The sequence below is a fragment of the Micromesistius poutassou genome (assembly GCF_964030765.1).
Source record: "Micromesistius poutassou genome assembly, chromosome: 10".
In the NCBI taxonomy this organism is placed as follows: domain Eukaryota; kingdom Metazoa; phylum Chordata; class Actinopteri; order Gadiformes; family Gadidae; genus Micromesistius; species Micromesistius poutassou.
In genome coordinates this window covers 7,522,069-7,546,985 of record NC_140280.1, presented here as the reverse complement: position 1 = coordinate 7,546,985, position 24,917 = coordinate 7,522,069, and the positions used below count along the sequence as shown (strand labels likewise).

Sequence of the window (24,917 nt, the reverse complement as noted above, 5' to 3'; positions counted from 1 at the left end):
AGGAGGATGGAACAAAACAGGATATACAGTAATGGAACACTACAATATTATTTCATACACTATTGAGTGTATAGATTATAGTATATTTAGTTGTATATCTGCCGTTAGGGTTTGGCATTTACTTTTTTCATGTATTCGATAGTACTAGTTATAAGATTCCATTCCGGATCATATTTTGATCCGGAAAAAAGCATCTGCTAAATGCTCTTAATGTAATAAAGGATCTAAATATCAACCTATAGAGACTATAACAAGATATGATACTAACACATCTACTATTGAGAAATAAATCACTTGAATAAAATGAATATATATGATCTGTTCTGACTAAATGATGAAACTAGGTAGTCTATACACAACAGCTGTTGTGTTTTTTTGTTGTTGTCATTTGATAGTGAGGCTAGGATTACATGCTTATCACATACTTGTGTAGAGGTTCATAACTATTAAAGTAGACAATGGTTCACTTCATTCAGGTAATATCACGAGTGAGGGTTATGAAACGATTACTGCAGCTGATAAAGGTCTGAATTATATTCATTAATACCCCAGGGTATTTCCAGACAAATGAAGATGACAACTTTAATATATCATAATATGATAATATCAAAACCTACGCACACACAGGATCTCAAATAAATATTTTTTACTTCTACTCCAATCGAGACATTCCAAACAATACATTCACAGGATGCACAGGACAAGAATATTCCTGTACTGTAAAAAAAAAAAACATCAGTTACTTTACTGAACTAAACTTAAACAATGGCTCATATCCATCTACAGGGTTAGCAGACGTCCTTTTTCTCGAGGGACATTCCCCGTTTTTGGTAGCTTGTCCCTTGCATGGGCTTTCACCAGAAATGTCCCTGTTTGAAGATTTTTAAATGGCAAAGGTTATAGCTCACTTGTATTTAGGTGGTTCACATAAGCTTAAACCATTGTGCATGAACTTCTACATTTTTTTGAGTAGGTACTACATTTACAATGATAAGACTAGCCAAAATGTCAAATGTACCCTTTTTTGATATATCTTTGACTTTTGGGTTGGGAAACGAATGCGGAATTCTGCATCGGTACCAAAATGGCCGCAAGGTGAATCTGCCCATTTGAAACGGTAGTGTAAGGTATGTCTGTGACGTCTCCCTCAGGCCTCCTGGTCAGGCTTTGCGTCCTGCAGGCAGATGTGATGGTTCTGCTGGTTGTCCTCCTGTCCATCGAGGGGCAGTGGTGCGTAGGTGCGGCGGTAGAAGAAGCGAGTGACCACAGTGATGATGAACATCTCACAGATCATCAGCTGCTGGCTCAGCACTGGACGACACAAGTAGACAAATACATCAAACCCCATCAACAGATGATCAAACTAATAAACAAATAAACAAATAAAGAAATGGCAACCAATCAACCACCACCCACCCAACCAGCCATTCAACCAACCACCACCCACCCAACCAACCATTCAACCAACCACCACCAACCACCACCCACCCAACCAACCGTTCAACCAACCACCAACCGGTCGACCAACCACCCGACAACAAAACACAACATGATGATGATGTCGTGTTATACCAGCTGCTGTAGCTGTCTCAGAGTGTGTGAAGCGGGGTGTGACTGACTTGCGCCGCGGGCCTGGGAGGAGAAGGGCGGGGAGCAGGCGATGGTCCCGTTCAGAGCCAGGATGTTGATGATGGAGGTCTGCAGCTGACTCAACACCAAGACCAGCTGAGGAGCACGCCCATGTTTAGCTTCCTCATACAGTGTTGAATAAACGTTAAAAGATAATGACGATATGATGATAATGATCATAGTGTGGATTAAACATGAAAGGACTGGAACAGTATAGATTTATTTTTGCACGCGCAGCTCACAATGATTTGTTTAGAACCATGTCATTGATGAGCCGGTAGGGGTTGGAATCCAGAACCTTTCAACTGGGAGTCAAACACCTTAACCACTCGACTATCTTCAGTCCGTTCAAATACAATGAAAACAATTTCTAACCAAAGATACGAGATGAGTTAGTAGTAAAGCGTGTAATTAATAAGACTTCTCAACAGGCGTGCATGTGAAGTGAAAGCATTGTCCACCTAAGTATTATTTCCACAAATGATATTTCTGAACAACCTAATGCAGAGATTGGGAGCCGATGCCGTGGCCCATGGTGGATGTACGGAGTCCTCTCCTGGGACACGGGGCACTGACCTGGTAAAAGGCGTACTTTTGGACCATCCTAACACTGCGCAGCTTGTTGTTGGTGTTCATGAACATGATGGCGACGGGCCAAAGAGACGTGATGGTGAGGACGCCCACAATGGGATTGATCCAAATAGAAGGGCTGGTGACATCCAACTGTAAACAATGTGATGACAGTGACACATAGTGACGGTGACATCCAACTGTGAACATTGTGATGATAGTGACACATAGCGATTGTGATATCTAACTGTGAACATTGTGATGGTAGTGACACATAGTGATTGTGATATCCAACTAGCCACAATCTGATGATAGTGAAAAATGGTGATGGTGAAAATCCAACTAGCCCCAATGTGCTGATAGTTATACATGTGGTGGTGACATCCAGCTATACACAATGTTAGGATAGTGATACATAATGATGGTGCAATCCAACAAGACACAGTGTGACAATAGTGATACATGTTCTGGTGATATGTAACTATGTACAATGTGACAATAGTGATACATGCGGTGGTGATATCTAACTATGTACAATGCTACTACAGTAATATATGTGGTGGAGATCTCTATACCTGAGTAGAACTGAGAGAATGGATGCAATATAAACATTTAACTAAACACAGAGAACACAGTGATATGTGTAATGGTGATCTACAAGTGAACACAGAGAACACTGTGATATGTGTAATGGTGATCTGCAAGTAAAAGATCACAGTGATACGTGTAATGGTGATTTACAACCAAACACATATCCCCCAGATGCAATGGTAATCATCCACCTGGTGGTCAGATGGGGGCCCAGCATTTACACCTGGGCATGCTGTTGATGTGGAGGAGCAGAGACAGAGGGACTCACGTCAGACGGGTTAAAGTTCCCGTTGGTCCACAGTATGACAGAGAGGATGGACATGGCTGTCTTCAGGATGGCATACTGGAGGGTTCCCGCCTTCATCCAGAATATCATCCTCCTGAGCCCACCACCAGGACACATTCAAACACGCATTGATTAGTTTAGTTTATTGGTTTAGTTGACAGGGACCATGTACAGTCTACAGAACAGGTTCTATACCAGAGTTAGCTGAATAGGTCATTTGCAACTGTGGTCCCTGGGCAGTGACCACAGATTTGATCATAAACACTTGATGTATAAGTATTGTTCCATAAGGTTAATGTGATCATAAACACTTGATGTATAAGTATTGTTCCATAAGGTTAATGTGATCATAAACACTTTATGTATAATAATTGTTCCATAAGGTTAATGTGATCATAAACACTTGATGTATAGGTATTGTTCCATAAGGTTAATCTGATCATAAACACTTGATGTATAAGAATTGTTCCCTAAGGTTAATCTGATCATAAACACTTGATATATTGGTATACGTATTGTTTCATTAGGTTAATGTGATGTTCCATAGATTGTCTAATAGAGACATGTGCATGGCTTTTGGATGACACACTTTTATCAATAGCATCTTACAATAACGTGAGAGCGTATATCATTTGCATGGGTGGCCCCAGTGAGACTCAAACCCCTAACCCTATTCTGTCACTTCTCGCCCTCCTTCATTGATTATTTCACTCCCTGTCCTTTCTCGCATCTCTGATCCTCACTCACCTTAATTGTTTTCACCGGTCCCTCATTAACATTCCCTTCCTAGTGTATTGAGTCAGCGTGGTGCGTTCTTTGTATAAAGTGTCCCAGCCTTTCCAAGTGATATTTGAGTGAGTCCGGCCCGTTTACTCCCGACTATGTCATTGTGTTCTCCCTGCCGGATCATCGGCCTGATCTCCAACTGATGTCCTGTGTACCGACCTATCTGCTCATAAAGACCATTCTTTCTACCCAGACTTTTGCCTCCAGAGTCGTGCTATTGAGTCCTATTTCCCCTGTTGCTCACCCAGCCGTTACACATACTCTGTTTAGCTGCAGGATCACTTTGACTTCCACCCAAGTTTTGTTTTACAACTTCACCTTTACTCACAAATTAAGCACCAACCCTCATACAAACAAGGCCAGTGTATTTATATAGCACCCTTCAACCACAGGGCTATTCATAGAGCTTCACAAAGGAAGAAAGCATGGCATCACAACTCGCTGCTACTACTAAGAAGGGGCAGGTGCTGCTGGGTCCAGCCAGCAGTCTGGATGTGAGACCAGGGGGGTGTTACCATGTGAGGGGGATGCTTGGGAGACACGGCTGACAGTCTGGCTGTGAACCCATGGGGGTGTTACCGTGTGAGGGGGACACGTAGGAGACACAGCCTACAGTCTGGGTGTGAACCAGGGGGGTGTTACCGTGTGAGGGGGACACGTAGGAGACACAGCCTACAGTCTGGGTGTGAACCAGGGGGGTGTTACCGTGTGAGGGGGACACGTAGGAGACACAGCCTACAGTCTGGGTGTGAACCAGGGGGGTGTTACCGTGTGAGGGGGACACGTGGGAGGCACGGGCAGCAGCAGCAGCAGGGTCCCGTGCTGATTTTGAACGTCTCTCCGGAGTAACGCTTGAGGAACGCATCGGTGCCCCCGAACTCCTCGATGAGCAGCACCAGCACCTTGTACACCACCACCGCAAAGTAACTGCACACACACACACACACACACACACACAAAACACACGCGCAAGCACATGCACATGCACAGACACACACACAGACACAACACACAGATGCACGGACGCACCCACACACACACACACACACACACAACAGACGCACAGACGCAGCCACACAAATCAATATGCACACACACACAACACATGCACACACAAAAAACAACAACAAGCACACACGGCAATAGAAGCATGCACACACACACACAGCACACACATACAACACACACACGCACAGACATGCATGCACACGGACACACACACACACACACACACACACACACACACACACACACACGTTATAACTACAGATACATGTTTGACACCAATATCCATATCCTTGTAATTACACATAATCCTGTAATAATGCCCTAACACCACCCCCCCCCCCTCAAGATTAATGTGTAACTGAAGAACAGAGCTAGGTTCATAAGATGATTTCCTTTTGGAATCTAACCATTGGACGGTAGTTGTTGCCCGTGGCCCATTGTCTTCAAACACATTGATCATGGAATACAGTCTTTGATAAGGCCGTTCTAACTACCACCAAGTTAAGTGTCAGAAAACAGAACTTACCTATTGGAAACCATATCGGTGAATATGACCGCTCTGGGGATCCACATCCCGAAGCAGGACATGGTGGCGATGGCCTGAAACACACAGGGAACCACATTTAACTGTGTGTTAACATCATCTCAATGAGTGAAGATGGCTGAGACATCTCTGACCAGAAGCCTTTTCAGTTAACATCCTTAAAGATTTAAATGTATGGATCACTCTTAAATTAGGCATCAACTATTTAATTTTAATTTTTCTATCTTTTTTAATCTACTTTGAACTAATCTACTTTGGGCAAGTGTGTATATTGAGGATACAGTTTATTTCTTTCGGTTCCTTAGATGTGCATCCCATAAATACATTTTTATTATTATCGTCCATAGTCATAACCATACAAGGAAACCAGCGGAAGCATTCAAACGGTCCCTGTAAAGTGGAGTGGATTACTCTGGTGGTTAAAACAGTTCCATCCATTAGAGTCTGGCTGAGGATCTTACGGGCGCCGCTCCATTGACCCACATCAGGGTGGTCTTCTTGGGGTAGGGCAGCTTCCTGTAGATGTACACACACTGCTCCAGGTACAGCAGCAGGGAAATGACCGACATGAGGGTCAGCATGGAGAAGAGGCTGGTGCCAAACACACCCAGCTCTGTTCCGGAGACACAAGCAACTCAGTCAGGATCGGTTAACTCGTGTGATGATTGAATCATTTGTTTTTATTCGATTTTTACTTTTACCAAGCAATTTTATCCAATTTACTTATGGTGAGACTAAAGCTGATTGTTTGAAAGCTCTTGTATTAGCTAAAAATATATTTTTCTTTAAATGTTTCCAAAATAGCAAGTATGACCTATTGAAAACATGACAGAATGTACAGCAGCTATAGGAATTTTTTATAATATTTAGAATATTTTTCTTAAAGAAAAAAAGAAAAATTTCGAACTTGAATGGATCTTCCATGATGCAGTCTGAGATTCTTTAATTTGTTTAAATGTGTTTGTATTTCCTAGGATAGAATAGTTTAAGATTCAACCTAAAACTGATTTTCTTCCCGATAGTGTTGATACACCAAGTAGGAGTTTTGGGAAAGAAGGTTGTGCATTAATTCATTCCATTGTGTTTCCATTCACACAAAAGCAACTGATCCCCTGCAGAGTGATATGAACCGTTGAGGCTTCTGTTTGCTGAGTGTATTAGGGCAGCGATAATGAGCCACTATCTTTAAAAGAGAGATAAAGAAATATGGGTCACTTACCCGTTATCACGTTTATAGCAAACGGTGGATCCTGTAAACAGGCTGGATCCACCGTGACGTTGTGTTCGTCCTCCATGATGTGAGGGTAAAGATTTTGCTCTCACAATACTTTAAAATTAGAAAAATGTTCCGTAAAGGATTCCCAAATTGAAGGCTAACTCGATTTGATCACTGCAGTAGGCCTACAAAAATCAATCCCTGATAAAAAAAAACATGAATGTACAGGTTTAAGTCAAATCAAAATGATTAAATAAAAGTAAAAATGGATAGGCCTTCCTTATTTATCGAACAGATTGCTTGGGTAGCATGTGGTCTGACTGAGAAAGCTTTTAGCTGTTCTAGCTCTTCCTTAAAGGGAACTTTGGGTAATAAAGGTATGATGATACATAGACATTTACGAGGTCACATCCTCCAATGACTCTTCCACCATTCATTCACTTTCCAGGTACTCTGAGACAGTCTCTTGTACAGTCAGTGGGTACCAGTCAGGTTTTCAGGAGAAAATAATCATTGGGGATTTCAGCCAGTTCAAGGATTCACGATAGATAGATAGATGTAGAGTGTGACATTGATATTGAGAATTAAGTGTGTCTGTTTAGTTGAGCAGTTTGACAACATATTGCTCTTCTTCCCTGAATGAATATAATAAATAAGACAACATATGCAATAAACTAGATTTGACTAGATTTATAAAAGTCCTTTGTCCTATTTGAGTTAACAGACAACTATTACCTGAACTTGGCCCATTGGTCTACAGTCTTTGAACAAGACATTGGTAATAAACGGGTGAGGGACTATGCCCTTCAATTAAACAAACGTATTTGCTCAGGGGTGATCGACCATGATGGTTCAACCTGAGATGGTTATCAGTCGTTCGATTGTTATCTCAAGGTCAGATCAGAGATAAGATACTGAATATGGTCTGGCTCATGTGATGTGATAGGCAAAAATGAACTTTCCCTTTAGTTTTTTCACAGAAAATACATAATTGGGCCATTGATCAACGCTTTGCAAAGGGCACGTGTATCAGTGCTTGAGTTACTGTAATTAACCCTTTCCCATATGAGTCATATATTATGACTGCCTTTTATTGGGCCTTCCTAGGGGCCATTACACTTTAACCTAGCGGCTACGCCACATGAAGAGGAAGGACCTGCGGTCATTCACCTTTGAAAGCTCTTGTATGTTCTCCTTGGGTTCAAGCATGGAACAAAGCTTTAACAGGCCACAGTTTGAGATAAAGAGTAGAGAAAACTCCCACTGCTGACTGAAACCTGAAACCATACTGGAACAAAATAATTGAAATAGCACAATGAATTGCTCTGCTATCTAAAGATATTTTCATTATTTTCTTCACATTTTCTACTTAAACTATTGGGTAAAGGTGTTAAGGTGTGTCAAAGTAGGCTTATGCTTTTATAGAATGAAAAGAAAAGACATTTGATTGGGTATTTAAAACAAGACATTTTAATTTGGCTTTTGAACCATGTACATAAATGTGCTACCTTTGCCATTAACTATATACCTATAGTTGTTTTGATTTATACTGTGTCAGTTGTGATTGTGAAAAAGACCACAGCATATTTAAAAAATGACAGTTACTACAAGTAATAAGCGATATCCAACCTGACAGTGAAAAAAGTTATTTGAAAACATTTCTTACACCTCAGAACAGAATGTATTGCAGAGGAAATCCAACATGTTTTGTTATGGACAATGTGGAATACAATTTACAGTTTTGTCGTTAAACAAAGTTACTTTTGTTTTAAAGGGTTTTAAATGTAGTATTTATCAGTTGGTAAACCCATGATCCAACGATCACCATGACAATCAACACCTGTGCCATTTCTCTGAATTAAATGCAACTGATAATCTTTTGTTTGGAGCAGAAAAGTGTATAAATGTACACATTTGGGACCAAATGTCAACCAAAATTGTAAGCAATTAACATTGAGAAAAACAACCTTCATAGGAAGATTAGCTGATTGCCATGGTATCAGCTAATGGGGATCCTTTAAACAAATAAATAAACAAATATTACAAACTAAAGAAAATAATTTAAATAAATATTTCAGCTTTAGCTTCAAGGGCTTTGGATTAGAGCCACGGCGTTTTGCAATTACAATTACAATAACCGTTATTTAATTACAACAATTTTATACAACCTAATAAGGAAACATTTACTTTCATTTTGAACAAAAGATTTCTAAAAGAATCATAAGAATAGGATCAGATCCACATATGATACTTGTTTTTAGTTTTTTATAAAAAGGACTTGATGTTTGTAAAGCTTTGGATAGTTATCTAGACTACGCACCTTTCCCTTCACAACCAATGTGAGCAAAAATGCAATGACGTAAAAAACACAAAACAGCAGCTTAACACTGAATAAATGATCTAATAAATAAAAGTAAAAAATATATGTAGTGCAATGAACAATGGCAATCTAACAACTTCAGCTGTTATAGCAGTGTATATCATCTCATCCATTATCCTAAAAGGCTTGTGCTCATATCCTTCTTCCTAATCCCATCCTAATATATCAAATATGGAATGTAGCGCAGAATAAAAACATTATTATTGTAAACAGCATGACTTAGGTGGACTTAGGTTTTAAATAGCAACAAATCAAATCTAACTTGATTTGACAACACAATTAGATAAACCACAGAGCCAATCCCTGAGGTAGGGTGGCGCAGTTTGAAGAAACAAATGAGTAGGTTAGTGAAATCAGTAGTTTGGTTATCTCTCTCATGCATGCTAATGCCTCTATATCACCCTCAACATACACCCTGCCTCGTGGGCCAAAGGGACTCTTGTAAACCATCTTCTTCTTTTTATAAATACTGGATTTACTAATGGCACAGAATGCCAAATTTGAACAAATCAGTAATGTGAAAAAATCACATTGATAGCAAAAAACCTAAAGAAGATTTAAACAAACGACCCGACCAGAGAACGATAAACAAGGGGTACTGAGACGTAACCTACGACCTAAAAGCTATTCGAATATTTGGCAGGTTACAGAGCCCGGCTGGGTTCAAACGGTGGAACATCACCTCTGTGTAAGTCTCTACCCTCGAACCGTGAGGTTGGATTACTAAACTGTACCCAGATTACCCAGCCCGTATGTACCGATTTTTTTTGCGATATGGGCACACTGGTTTCCATTCATTACATTCCCAAATGTAATCCGTGGCTACGGTTTGGTTATAAGTACGCCCGCGTCGGTAATCTGCGTGTACGGTTTAGTAATCCATGGCTACAGTTTATCAGCAGTGTGTACGGATGGCTAAATTGAGGCTACAGATTTACACACATTTCCCAGCATGTGACCCTAGCAGGGCTCCGTAGTAAGCTGGGAGAACCAATGGCGCTGTGCCCTGAAACTGAAGATGAGAACGTCATCAGGCCTTTTACATTATACTTAAATGTGCAGGTTAACTTTAAAATGACTCTATGAATATCTGAGTCAAAACACACGGACACGTACCTGTTATGCACTCTCCATGGTAACAGAGACTGTTTGGTCTGCAGCTGGAAGGCACAACATTGATTGTTATAATAATGACAAATATGTATTCATTCGTTGTTACAGAATGGTTTGTTTTACATTTACATTTTTGCTGACGCTTTTATCCAAAGCAATTTACAACCATTCATACACACATTCACACACCGACGCTGGAGTCAACTATGCAGGGCGACAGCCAGCTCATCAGGAGCAGTCAGGGTGAGGAGTCTTGCTTAGGGACACCACGACACTCTAGCTAGGAGGAGCCGGGGATCGAACTAGCAACCTTCCGATTACCAGTCAACCCGCTCTATCTCCTACTCCCCCCCCCCCCCCCCCCCCCCGCAACATGAAACTATGTCAACAGGTTTCTTGATGACATGGAGCCATGTTACACTGTGACCCTGAAGAGGACTGGGAGGCCACTGGCGGGATTAATACACACCAGATTTCTCAGAGGTCGCCGCCACTGTGTGCGCTACGCCGTTCTCAAGTAGGCTGCCATGGTTTTCTCCGTCCACCGGGCTGAAATAAGACAAAAATAAGATAATAGCCAAATGTAGACATATCAATTTGCTTCACTTGTTTTTATGATCATTAGAATATGATGAAGATATTGTATGGAATAAAATACAAAGATATAATATGGAATGGATTTAATTGGCCACATCACCTACATTTTTCCATTTGGTTGGAGGATTTGATTGGCTTGTTCAGGATCTATGTGGACCAATCGTGTGACAAAGGTGTGTCCATCCCCAAGACTGGTAAAACAAACAAACACACACACACACACCCACAAAGGGTTTAAAGGATTAAAAGAAATACACCAATTTGTGGGGAAATGTCTGCAAATGCCAAAATGATACTTTAAAGTCAGGGTTGAAGAACTTTGAGAGTCAACTCATCAGACATAACTTCCCTAAATATAACACTTTTCTGTAATTGTTACATGTATTTTAATAGTAAATATAGTGCTCATGGCACAGTGTGGAGTGCAGGAAGAGTTACCCTGAGAAGATAGGAAACAGCCAGAGTATCTTCCTGTCTCCAAACACCTCCGCGACGTTCCGGCTGAATCCCAGAGAAAAGCCTTTCTTATCCGGACCATTTCGAAAGATGGGCGACCGCATCGCCTCTGGAAGAAGGATCATCTAACATTAAAAGGGGACAACTATGATACTAAAAGTAACAGAAAGGTAAAATGTGTAACATCAGCTGCTAATGGTCTTGTGAGGTAACGTGGTCCAAACTATCTTAAATATTGTTATTAATTATAGTATTATCTTACTAAAAAATAACTTGATGTATGTGAACCATGTTCAACACACTAGCTTGGTGGTGGGCATGAGCCACTTATCATAGTGAGCTAGATGGAGATATCCTAAATGTATAAATGAGGTGAGAGAGGAGATGACGGCAGTGACAGGGGACCCTGTCAATGCCCCGTCAACTTGAATAAAACAGGATCTTTCTGGGTTTTAACGTTGTTGAAAACAGTTGGTATAATGTACACAACTCAACTAAATATATAAAATTGGTCTAATCATTTTTTTGATATTTTAAATGGGAAATTTTACATCATGTAACCTTGAGTAATACTAACACATTAGTATGCTTATGGAGACGTCTCATGTGCCAGGGATGTCTCCTGACCTTGATAACCATCTGAAAGAACCCTTGTTACAGTGTTGATAGTAAACAAGCACATTTTTTGCCATGAAGTCTGGCCCTAACTAACATAATAAATTATGAACAAATTCCAAGAATAACTGTCATGCGAAATTAACTGTCATGAACATATATGGTACTGAGAGACACACGGCATCATGGGATATCCTACACAGACCAAGGAACCTTTCGATGGGCAACGAATGTCTTTAAATGAACCTGACACTTTCCTTATTAAATCTGGGGGAGGGAGTCCAACTCTGCCACATATTTAAGAATCCTATTCCTAGCAGATGGCACACAGCCAATAAGTGAATTGGAACAACGCCAAGTATTGGCTCAGAGGTGACATTACTTAGTTGCTCTAGGTGTTGCTAGGTTACCGTTGGTGGTCCTGTTCTGGCCTATCAGCCAGAGGTGGTAGCTGAAGAGACACAGGATGCTGAGGAAGAACATGGCCGCCACCAGGAACAGGAAGAGGATGTGGAACTTGGCGTGGGTGTCGGAAAGTTGTTTCTGTAAAAAATAAAGGGAGAATGTGTTAAAAATGTATAAATTCAACATAATTGACAAAATCATACTTTTCTATATCTCCTTAATCAGTGTTTTTCAACCTGTGGTATGCATATCACAGGTGGTACACAACGGTACTGCATGTAGTATTGCATGTAGTATTCTTGAAAGACCAATATACAATATTATAAATAGTTATGAGGATAATTGAAAATATAAACATTATTCAGTAAATGTAGTATTATGGCTTGTTATTGCACTGGCTATGCCCTGTTTCCCACTAGAAATGGCCTTCTCGCAGTAACAGTTGTGTATGGGCGCTAGCACTCTTTGCTAAACCACTGCACGTGTTCATCTATTTTTATTACCATTTTAATTTGAGGTGATTCACGAAAGGTTTAGATTACATTTTAGTGCCACACCTAAAGTCAAAGGTTGGCAACAGTCCTAAAGGACCTAATTGTAAATAGTTGTATTGATTGACAAGGATGGCTCAAGATAAATCCTGTCGGATTCACTGCATTCAAAAGAAGGGAAGGGTGAAGGGTAAAGTTAGCTCTTCATGGGGACAATGGGAGCTCTCATCCTATCCCCTGGCTGAGGAGCTGGATAACAGCTGCTATTGTGTACAGGGAGGCTAGGAGAGTAGAGCTGTGGTACTGAGAGGAGTACTTTGGTACTGAGAGTGGCATAATGGCACTGGTGGCCTGGAGAGAGAGACTTGGTTTTAACTCGCACACCAAGAATCAACCATGAGATGGAGCCCTCCAGTAGTAGCTCCGAGAACACAATGATTTGGTTCTCTCTTTGCACTATTAACTCTTTATTTATTTAGCATAGGCCTTTATCCAAAGCCACTTAGAGTGAATTTGATTTTAAATACATGTCATTAAAGAGCAGGTACGCTGCTGACATTTAGGTTCACACCCAAAACCATTCGGCGGGGACACCCTAACCACTAGACTACCTGTCTCTACATTTGTGCTGTCAAAATTAAATATAGCAGCTGGGTTTTGTTTACTTTCTGTGGTGTCTGACTATTGTGACGTGTTTCGCAAGGACAAGGAGTTTTAGGCGAAAGTTTCACTTTAAAAAGTTGCCGGATCATTGGAGAAACAAAAGTAATCTGCACAGTTCTTACAATGATTGCATATAAGAAATGCCTTTCCAGCTGAGAGTTAATTGTGATGGCCTTGGTGGTTTTATTGGGAATCTATAGTTCAAAGGAGAAAATCTGGGTTTGAAGGTAAAAAATATGCTATTAAACGATACATAAACTTTTTTTTTTTTTTTTTGATTTCATCTATGATTTAATCTGTCATTTTGTTATAGTATGATTTAAAACATAACACTGGAGATGCTTGTGCATTATCACTAGTCTTGCAAATCAGCCTATATCTAAAATTTCAATTAAGTTCTGACGGCAGACAGTGAATGGGATGTTTCATTTTCTTTTGCTTAAAATCTGAGCACTCATACTCCCCCAAGACATTCTAAAGAATGTTCCAACTTCTGAAGAGGTGTCATTGAATAAATATATACTTGCATTCATTCGATTCTGGGTCTACTGACATCCTTAATTCTATTACTCTGTGATCAGAAATGAAATAGTGTCTTGAACTCACGCTCCAGAACATGATGAAGTATCGGATGACGGTGGCCGAGATGACCAGACAGTAGACGAATCCGTAGCCAAGGAACAACACAAAGAACTTGTAGTTGGAGAAGCCCACACAGTTGTTCACCCTAAAAAAAAAAGCATGCTAATTCATAATAATACAACAGAATAAATCATTCCAGTAAGATAGTTAGTTAGTAGTCCCACAAATCAGGCATTGGATTAACATCCAAGATTTGACAGCCGACAAGCGCAAATCTTAGGGAACTGGGAATGAGTGTCTACTGGAAACAATCTGACTGGCGGAACCAGCACACACGTCACATTGCTGACCGGAAGAGGTCTGATAACTAAAACCATAGCATGGTTTTCCCATAGTCGGTATCCCTTTTCGGCTAACAGCTATCGCAACCTTGGCTGGCCCTGGTAAACTAAACCACCTAGCTGGTGGAAAAACAAGCCACAAAAGTATTGTCCAGTCACCAATGTCCTTAGACAAATTGTATGTAAAGGTTTTAAAATCTAACATGTAGACTGGTCACTATAGAAATACATTTGTTGAAATCGTCTTCTGAAACCTTCACCTTGCACTCATAAATAAATGCATTTCCTCATCCTCATCTTCAAACCACTTATACAGGGTTGGGTGGTGAAAAAAATGGATCTTAAGAAGAATATATCAATAATAAAACAGGAAACACTGCATCACTCCACTCCTGGCACTCTCTGGTGTCCGGCCTAGGCATTGTGCAGTCTGCCCCCAGATGTTAGGCTATAGCATTGTGGAACTTGTGGCTCTGAGATAAGTCAGTTAGTAACATGTCCTACCAAGGACAGTGATGGTCCATCTTCAGAACACACCTACAGGAAAACGGAGAAACAGAGCCTTAGAGTTAGGGGCTGTTGTATGATGTTGGCCTGTTGAAGCCCTTGGAGAATATGGCAATGTGATTTAGGGCTATACTAAACCGAACCAGGAGGCCTACTCACGTCTCGCAGGTGGAGCAGTGGTGGCAGCGGTCGGGTTTTATCACCTGACAGGAGTCACAGTACCGCACAGCTGTAGGGAGTAAAGTATGAGCAAATTAACTGTCAGTTGTGGCCATCCTAATCTACATTTTATTTGAATCAATGGAAATTGTGAACCAACTTTGGTAAGGTATGACAGCCCTTGAAAAAAAACTTTATATAAAATGAATTAAAAAAACGTTTTATGATGGATATTTCTTACATCTCATACGACTATCTCCTCAAAAAGCATTGCGGGCTCACTCCATTACCTTTGACAGACCTCTGTGCAACATTGAGTTGGTGACATAGTCCACACAAACTACAAAATATCGTCACATAAAGTAGCGTCACATCACAAGTTTGAGTTTTTATGGAATTATTTCCGCCGGTAGGTCTTACCGCCCCCTGCTGTGCGTGTGTACACCGGCATCTCCAGCACCACCTTCTTCAAGAGCTCCTGCTGAACTTCCGACCTCTGCTCCCTCTCATACTGCTCCTTCTCTGCCTTGGGAAGACCAAACTGGGACCCCCCAAACAGACCATTACCAGACCAGACCAGACCAACACCACATCACAGGTGTGGAATGGAAAGACAAGATTTACCTTTCTAATCCGAAGATAACAGAAAATCTGCCAATGTGTACCTTGTTAATTAAGTTGCATTGGAAACAGTCTATAACACTAACTCATATATCTATATGAAATAATGTAGATAGATTTTGGTGTTTGGTGCACACACACACACACACACACACACACACACACACACACACACACACACACACACACACACACACACACACACACACACACACACACACACACGTACAGCGTTGGAGGAGGGACAGGCTGGCGTGCTGAGGATGGTCTTCCAGTAAGACCAGATGAACAGAAAGAAGAAGACGTGAAACACGACCAGGTAGCTGACTTCACAAAACAAACAAACAAACAAACAAACATATTCAGTGGAACTGTATCATTGTCAGTGGAAAGATGACCAGTGGTAAATAAAACACGAGATACAATATTCATGACATGATTATTACACAAGAGGAAAACTATTAACTATTATTCGTTTATAGTCCATTTCCCAGCCAAGGTAAAAGACGAAATGCAATTCTATAATCAAATTAATCTAACATGTATAAAGCCTTTAATACATCACTAACAATAGAAATTACAATAAAACAAATATAACAGTGAATGGAATACTAGTTATAATAGAGGCATTATTTATTTTGGGGGGAAAATCGAATGAAGGCCTTATTTATGTGTGACTTACCTCGTTCTGCATCTCCGGGGATCGTATCTGTTTAAGAAAAAGCAAAAAAAAATGAACTTAGAAATGGGAAATAAATAAATAAAGGGTTTCACATTGCCTATACAATAAAGCGATAGAATAAAGGCCGAGCTATAGCATATCTTTGACCTGCCCCCCACATCCCCATCCATGTCCCCTTCAGCCGCCTGGCACGACCGGCTCGACCAACCAATCAGAGGACGCTTTGTTCGGTGCCCTGGTTCTACTGTCCCGGTCCCCTAGCAACACGCCTGGTGATACAGAAGTAGTGGTTACCCAGTACAGGCAGTCGTCCTACTTATCTACTTACAATAACGTTTAAAACGTTTGTTTCCATATGTAGGCCTACACTTTATTATTATCATTATTATTATTATTATTATTATTATTATTATTATTATATATATTATACAATGCAGCATAGGCTATAACAAGGGCAATGCATTCGGTTACAGTGGTCTCTCATTCATTGAGCTGACGCTTACATAAATGCATGAGGACGTATTATTGGCATTGCATATCGACGTGCTCTATTTGCATATGGAGAGGGTATTATATGAACGTTAGTGAAATTAAAATTGTGAAAAACACGGTCGATTTTCAATTATGACAGACTTGATGTTAGACATTTTATGTATGTATCTCTTTGCAATTTTAAGTTCTATAATATGTAACGTAAGCAGTTACTAATTGTTATAGAGTCGTATTACTGAATTTGACTCTGAAACTGGTTTAAATCCATCATACAATTGAATGGCCAAGTTGAACTGTTTACATGCGACTTAAACATTTTATAAACTAGTTAAATGGGTTTAAAGTAGCCAATGGCATAAAGAGCGGTTCTAAGGGAGCTGTTCAAAACATGCTGTTTTACATGACTGGTTATACCAAACAGACTTTATACTGCACCTCTCCATCCCTAGGAACGAACAAGTGGAATGTTTATAATTGTGCCCCCGCGCACTTCAGGTTATGTTTAAGTTAATTTAATAAAAACTTGTTGTTCTACAAAACATTTTCCATTCAACTGACAGGAGTTGGCAACACTAGCCAACTATGAGTTACAAATTATTACTAACATGAATATGAATACATGTACTTACACACACATAGCTCCACGACATATGCATAATAAGACCAGAAAACAACAAGATTTATAAAAACGACAGGTATCCAGTTGAGGAGCTTTTTGCAGGACTTCACCACATAAGAGGGAGCCATCTTTAATCCGCGTGTAGACAGGACATTTAGCGCTGACGTCACATATTTAAAGGGACGGCTCCAAGGTTGATGGAGAGGGCAGGCAGGGGGGTCCGATCCCAGGACGGACTCTGTGTGGTGTGTACGAAGTGTATGTTTATATTTATTTGTAGCCCATTCACAAAGTGTTCACAAATACTCCATTGTACACAAAGGCTTAGGGAAAATAGGTTTAACAGACTACACTAATATAAGACCTATTTTTTTATTTGCTCTGGACGTTATTTTCGACTATAACCTTAACGTTTTCAAGAAAAACAAAAAGCTGTTATAGTTGAGATCATTTTTTACTGTCATACTTTTCCATGGTTCTTTCTAATGTACGTATACTATGACACGTTATTTAAAACTTTTGGACATTTAACATTTCAAGCAAGAAAGCAAAACAAATGTAGTTATAAAAGATAGAGTTTACGCCCATTAGGCTAATTGTCAAAAGTATGTCATGCAAATTACTTTATTGCACATTCAGATACACATATCTTCACCAGATTTATACCTAAGTACCAGACACATTTAGATTTTTTCTTTTTTTTCTTAAATATGTCATAAATACGCCCACACGCTCTTCAGCAGATCACAGTCAGAAGTAGTTTTAAAAAGCAGAATTTTATCAAACCACATCTATTCTCTTCTCTTCTATCAATTATTAAAAACTTTGCTGGACACGTTAACGACAGCATCATTTAATTCATGAATACAATTTTCCTGATTGGCCTCCGTGTTGCCGGGTAGGTCTGAGGTCAGTGCCGGCTCCTGCTTTACGGGACGAGGAGCCCCCCTTCTTCTTCCGGCGTGAGGTGGGGGAGGAGGGGGTGGAGACGGAGGAGGGAGGGGAGGAGGAGGAGATGGGAGATGTGGGGGAGAGGGAGCGTCTCCTGGTGGGACTGCTGCTGGGGGACCCCCGAGGGGAGGTGTAGGGGGAGAGAGCCTGCAGCATCCGCCCACTACGTTCCTGGATGGCATTCTGGGGAAGAGAGGGGGGAGAGGGGGAGGAGGAGAGACATGGAGTGAGAGAGAGGGTGCCACGCTGGGTGAACAGTTGTGAACAGTCTGTTAGAATGATGTGATAGAGATTTATAACTTATCTTAATATAGAACAATCTTTTGTTTTAAATATTTGAATGCGGAACTGAGTAAGCCCTAGCCCTAGGATCAACTCGGCTCATGGAGTGTATGTTATCTTTTATCCTATTATCCTTTATCCACTTATTCAGGATATGTGAGTGAACCTATTACAGGACAGTGAATCTCATTAAAGACTGATTGAAACGATGCAGAGGAGGATAAGGGAGGGTGGTAGATCAGGCCTACCCAGGCTCCGTCTGGGCCGAAGAGCTCCAGGAAGCTGCCGATGAACTCGCGGCTCTTCTCCTCCCACTTGTGGATGAGGTCCACACTCTTCTCCTCCACGCGGTACACTAACTGCTTGGACTTCTCCTCCACTGTGCGCACCGTCTCCTTCATCTTGTCCACCTGGTTCTGCAGGCGGTACTTCTTGTCCTGGCCCGCGGAGACACACGGAGCGAGAGTTAGCGTGCGCTAATCAGAGTCAGCTCTGGAGGACAAACATGCTTCGGATAAGGATGCACTTTAATGTACAGACATGTGACATGTAAAAATAAGTTATATATAAACTGTAGCAGTGTACAAATTAGTCAGGCAGTGAAATAATAAAATAATATATGGAGTGGATGTAAGAAAATGGATGGAATGGATATGTTTATACGACTATGATAGAGGTACAGTACAATGGAATAATAAATAAATTATAAATAAATGCATACATATGCTACATAGATTAACTTGGATTTAAGAATATAATATAAAGTATGCTATATTGTTTATATATTCTTTTATATATAAACAATATAGCTTATATATAAATAAATATCTACTTATAAATATATATATTGATTATATTTATTCTTATATATATTCAATTGTTTATTTATATGATGTTTTTTGTATATATAAGAATATATATGTATATAAGCTGAGTTGCACAGGACAGGAATGGTTGAAACGTGAGAAAGGGTTAGACTACAGAAAGAATTAGTCAAAAATAATTAGTCAGTAAAAAATCAATGTGAAAGTTATCCTTTCCTCGCTTTCTCCCAGGTTATGAACCTTCTGACTTACGTTGATGAAGCCCACGTTGAGCTCCCGGGCGGTGTACCCCCTCTGCAGGTTACGGCGGGCGTAGACGTCGTAGTCCCGGACGATACGAGTGATCAGGTCCGAGGTGGAGATCCCCTCCGTACGCTGCGTGGCCACGAACATCCCTGAGGTACACACACACACACACAAGACACGCATTAATACATACACACACACACAAGACACGCATTAATACATACACACACACAAGGCACACATTAATACATACACACACACATACACAAGATACGCATTAATACATACACACACACACACACACATACAAACATACACAAGACACGCATTAATACATAGACACACACATAAACACATACACAAGACACGCATTAATACATAGACCCACACATACACACATATACAAGACACACATTAATAAATAGACCCACACATACACACATACACAAGACAAGTATTAAGACTTGCAGCTGCTGAGGTCCTGGAAGTTCATAGTTGAATGCCCTTATTGTAAATCGCATACATATACAGAGACACATGCATTAACACACTCTCTCACACACATACACAAATACACACGTACACACACACACACACACACACACACACATACATAAACATTCACATATATAGACACACATTCCACAAAGACACACGTAGACACAGCCATGGTAAAAACTCCAGTCACCACACACCGTGGCTGTGTGTGTGTGTGTGTGTGTGTGTGTGTGTGTGTGTGTGTGTGCACCTGCTTCCTTGATGTGTTTGTAGACGTCCTCCGATCCTGCCGAGGTGTACGGGATATCATCGTGAGCCACAAAGTCAATCTGGAACCACAAACACACACCACATCACCACCTAAACCGCCTCCATCACCTCCTTCTGTTGACCATCACCACAAAGTCAATATGGAACCACCAACACCCACCACACCACGGCACCACCACCCCCACCCCCTTGTCTCCAGAGACACACTGACCGTATGGTCCCTGAGGAACTCTGGGCTGAGGGTCCAGGGGGCGTCACGGACCACCTCGTCCACGTAGCGGCAGTGACGTAGCGCGTCGTAGCGCTCGTCCTCCGTCATCACCGTGTAGCCCTTGTACTTGTGGGTGAGCTCATCGCTGCACACTGTCCGGGAATATGAAATCACTATGACAATAGTCGGTATTTATATAGTACTTTGGTTTAACCAAGTTAACAAAGTGGATAAAAAATGAATACAGAAAAACCTAACAGTGAAAACAGAACACAGTAAGAGCAAACCTCGGATTCAACAAGCAGATTTAATGAAGTGCTTGTCTATAAAATGATAGAGATTTGTCATAGAGTTCACAGAGTTCACAGAGGGCGTTATACCTTACCTCCCACTATCAAGTGTGTGTTCGGGAACAGGTTCTTGGCTTGCATGAGAGCGCGTGCGTGGCCCGAATGAAACAGGTCAAAGATGCCATCTGCGTAAACTCTAACTGGACGGTTCGCTGGAAAATGAAAGTTTGAGAGAAAACTGTGGATTTATTTCTGTTGCTACTGTTTTCTATTGTTAAAGTACAATCTCGAAGATCTCCGATTTGTTTTATTTGGCGGCAAAACTGTGCGCAAGTGCTTTCAAGAGTCCACTACGATAGCTCTGCCCTACCCTCTCTGGTGGAACAACCACTGTCATTCAAATGCATTGGGCATTCCGTCGCCATGGACACCCAGTGTGTAACTTTCATAATACCGCAAATGCAAGGGCTTTCATCAGTGGACCATGGGCTAAATAACCATTATGCTATCTCATTGGGCCAAAGATAGTGATTTAACTGACTTTTAATTAAATAAAATCTTTGGAGATCTTCGACACTGCCACTTTAGTTACATTTTATGGACATGTGTTACTATTTTGTATGAATAAAGAATTAAGACTTTTATTATTGCAAATTGCATGTATCTTAGGTTTTATTAGTCAAGATAATACAAAGCAAAACGGATATAAATCGGATCTACCCATCCATGTCAAAGATCATATCACTCTGCATTATCACTGGGTAACTATGGTTACCCATAAGCCTTGCCGGTTATCAGTTACTATTTAGTTAGTTAGTCAGTTTATAAGTTCCCTTTTACCCGATCAAACCCAGTACCTTTAGGTTGGGAGTTGAACCCCTTACTAGCCACTACACTACCCTGCCCCCTCTGTCAGCAGGGAGCAGGTGGACATGAGTACCTGGGGTCCCTCTCCGTGCCTGGGCCAGCGTTAGCTTCTCAGGAGGGGGCTCGGAGGTACAGCCGTTAGCCTTGGCAAAGATGGCCGGCTCCCTCAGAGCCTGCATGAAGACGGAATAAAGAAAGAATGAAGACATTTCTCCAATACCATACAGCAATCAAAAGTTAATGAAGGATTGACTAATGGGTGAGGTGGACTGATTGATTGATTTTATTTGACCATTTTGATATAAAATATGAACAGCACTCTGTGTCATACATTAAAATACATAAATAGTCAGGGATGACACAATAAAGCCTGAAGGCTTATTTCCATTGTGTATTGAGTCATATTGTAGCTTAGAAACCATCAAATAGACATGATATAATCCCAGTGCAGAACTTGTTTGTTCAGTTGTACCATCAGTATGGCTATCTTGAGCTGGAGCATATAACTAAGCTTGAAGTCATTTTACCCAGTTTTTTGTATTTTGGGTGGTAATAAGTATAGTTATAGTAATATATATAGTAATAGGTTGAGTATAACATTGGGACACACACTTCTATAGAAGGATAGGATTCATATACATATCATAAAAGTAACTTAATTGCTGCAAATATGCACAATAACAGTGCCTAAACAATAACTGGGCAATGGCCTAAAACACACACTAAAGTAGGCTAATGTATTAGCAGTGAGAATGACTGGCAATGGTACCTGTTATTGAGTATAATCCTACCCAATGGTATACTGGCCGAAGGGATTACTGTAGTTTATCATCATAATAAAAAAAATATGACATATAATAGCCTAATCAGCCTACTAATCTAATCAGGCATTGCGGAATGCCTGTTTATAATTATATGTTTAAACCATCATACCACCTCGGTAAATTGACCTCTTGCTCCTAAATACAAATCCACACAACACCCATATACTCACGCAACACACACACACACACACACACACACACACACACACACACACACACACACACACACACACACACACACACACACACACACACACACACACACACACACATTTCCCTGTGAATAATTCAGCATACAGAATTATTCACAGAAATCATTGTAGAATGTAAATGATGTCATCAATGTCATCAATTGAGCAGTAAAATAACTAGTAGGCCTACATGTGATCTCTCAATAGGGAATTAGATCCTGACAGTTGACTGATCGACAGAATCATTTAACTTTCCAAAATGTGTCATTTTATTGCACCAGAAAAAAGCAGCCTCACCCTTCCGTTGCCTCCCCTGGGCTTTTGTGGCCCCTGTTGGGGGGCGACGCCACCATTTCCACCACGTCCTCGTTTCCTTCCCCCCATCTTCAGCAGTTTGTCTTCCTGATTTACTTGAAGAGACCCGGATTCCACCTGTCAGTAGTGCCACACCGACTGCAGGCTGCCCGGCTGAACCAGCGATCTCCACGTTTCTGCGGGTTTAGCTCTACATTCCGTGACCCGGTGACGAGAAACCGTGGAGACCAAAGTTCAGGACAGCAGGGAGTTCAGATCGCACTTATCGATACGATTCAACACATCAGGCCCGGGCAGGGCAGTAAGCGGAATTAAAAACTATGTCATTGCATATATTTATGTTAAAATATATATTTTTTGTTTTGTATAGGTCCTACATTGTATTGTTGTCTGAGAAACATTGTTTTTTTATTGTGGCGATGTCGCTGCTTCTTTAATACGCAAATATAATTTAAAACAGTAGGCTACGCTGCGTTTAACCTGACGGTCAGTCTTTGGACTCCTAGGAACACGATGTCCCACCACAGAGCAGGCCGCTGGGACTGTCTTTCTTTGCCTCTCGTCATGCAATTTCTGTAGTGAAAACTTTCTAAGCAACTTGTGTTAAAAATGTAACTATCAAGGTTTTGTCGCCACCAAGTGGTAAATTATCACCTAATAAACTTTTCATAGTAGAGATGCATGATAGCCAAATTTTTAGAGGACTGATCGCTAGTGGACGTAACGTTTATGAGCCAAGGCAGAGGGTCGTGGCTGAGAAGTTGAGTCGTTATATTGAATCAAACTTGGATTTCATGAATTGAAGATTAGATCAACAGAGATTAACAAATGTTTCATTGTATCAATCAAATAGCATAATAACAAAACAATGCTGAATAATGTAGGTTCATTAGAATAGCATACATATCTTAACTATAGGCTCCATAATTGTGATTCTTAAGTATTCCTATAAGAATTGGCCTATATACAGTAGGCTTGGAGGTTACAATCGTGTGAGCTGAAGTTATGTACAACTTCAAGTTGTTCTTATTGATATAAAATTATGCAATAACCGAGAACCGTTGTTAATATTCTTATTGCAATGGTGAAAAAGCCGTGAATGAATGGTGACGCCCAGCTCGGACAGGACTGAGTGAGCAGTGATGTCTAATAATGTACAGGTGAATGAGTTTGCTTGAGAATGTGGAAATGATTTACATTGTGCATACAATATAATACTGTGTGTGTGTGTGTGTGTGTGTGTGTGTGTGTGTGTGTGTCAGGGTAGAGGAGACAGTACAGTAGAGGAGGGGGAGAGAGAAAGTGAGAGAGTCAGAGGGGAGAGAGCAAGGTGAGTGCTTAGAGATTAAGACAAAGAGGGGTGTAGGAAGAATGGTAAATAAATGGTCCTCATTCATATAGCGCATTGTGTGTGTGTGTGTGGGTGTCAGGGAGGGGCAGGACAGTAGAGGAGGGGGAGAGAGAAAGTGAGAGAGTCAGAGGGGAGAGAGCAAGGTGAGTGCTTAGAGATTAAGACAAAGAGGGGTGTGGGAAGAATGGTAAATAAATGGTCCTCATTTATATAGCACATTTAACCTAAGCATTTCACACTTTACAGACTGACATTCACACACCGACAGCAGAGTCAACCATGCAGGGCAACAGCCTCGTCAGGAGCAAGTAGGGTGAGGAGTCCTGCTCAGGCACACCACACCACTCAGCTAGGAGTGGCCGGGGATTGAACCACCAAAGTTGTGGTTACCAGACAACCCTCTACCACCTGAGCTAATGTTGAGCTAATCCATGTTGAGGTATC

At 40.9% G+C, this 24,917-nt stretch overlaps 3 protein-coding genes across 3 annotated transcripts; all 3 read right to left on the bottom strand.

Moving 5' to 3' along the window:
- Window positions 1-1,147: 1,147 nt before the first annotated feature.
- Window positions 1,148-6,709, bottom strand: LOC311354187 (organic solute transporter subunit alpha-like; the record flags this gene model as incomplete). Its single annotated transcript, XM_084473985.1, has 8 exons — window positions 1,148-1,311; window positions 1,620-1,725; window positions 2,206-2,352; window positions 3,059-3,170; window positions 4,631-4,789; window positions 5,397-5,470; window positions 5,876-6,027; window positions 6,634-6,709. The coding sequence occupies 8 exons, from the start codon at window positions 6,707-6,709 to the stop codon at window positions 1,148-1,150; spliced, it is 990 nt and encodes a 329-aa protein (XP_084330111.1).
- A 2,425-nt stretch (window positions 6,710-9,134) lies between these two features.
- LOC311353948 (palmitoyltransferase ZDHHC20-B-like) lies at window positions 9,135-17,648 on the bottom strand. The gene is made up of 13 exons (XM_084473734.1): window positions 17,364-17,648; window positions 16,243-16,269; window positions 15,790-15,887; window positions 15,360-15,480; window positions 14,940-15,009; window positions 14,778-14,810; window positions 13,957-14,077; window positions 12,202-12,334; window positions 11,159-11,285; window positions 10,825-10,911; window positions 10,593-10,672; window positions 10,127-10,170; window positions 9,135-10,022 (listed from the first exon to the last, which is right to left on the bottom strand). Exons 1-12 carry the CDS (start codon window positions 17,479-17,481, stop codon window positions 10,130-10,132), a joined length of 1,056 nt encoding a protein of 351 aa, XP_084329860.1. The 5' UTR covers window positions 17,482-17,648; the 3' UTR covers window positions 9,135-10,022; window positions 10,127-10,129.
- Window positions 17,649-17,884: 236 nt separating this feature from the next.
- Window positions 17,885-23,340, bottom strand: LOC311353947 (choline-phosphate cytidylyltransferase B-like). Its single transcript, XM_084473733.1, has 8 exons — window positions 23,105-23,340; window positions 21,866-21,965; window positions 21,021-21,137; window positions 20,636-20,787; window positions 20,405-20,483; window positions 19,663-19,805; window positions 18,835-19,023; window positions 17,885-18,487 (listed from the first exon to the last, which is right to left on the bottom strand). Exons 1-8 carry the CDS (start codon window positions 23,189-23,191, stop codon window positions 18,212-18,214), a joined length of 1,143 nt encoding a protein of 380 aa, XP_084329859.1. The 5' UTR covers window positions 23,192-23,340; the 3' UTR covers window positions 17,885-18,211.
- Between the last annotated feature and the right edge of the window lie 1,577 nt (window positions 23,341-24,917).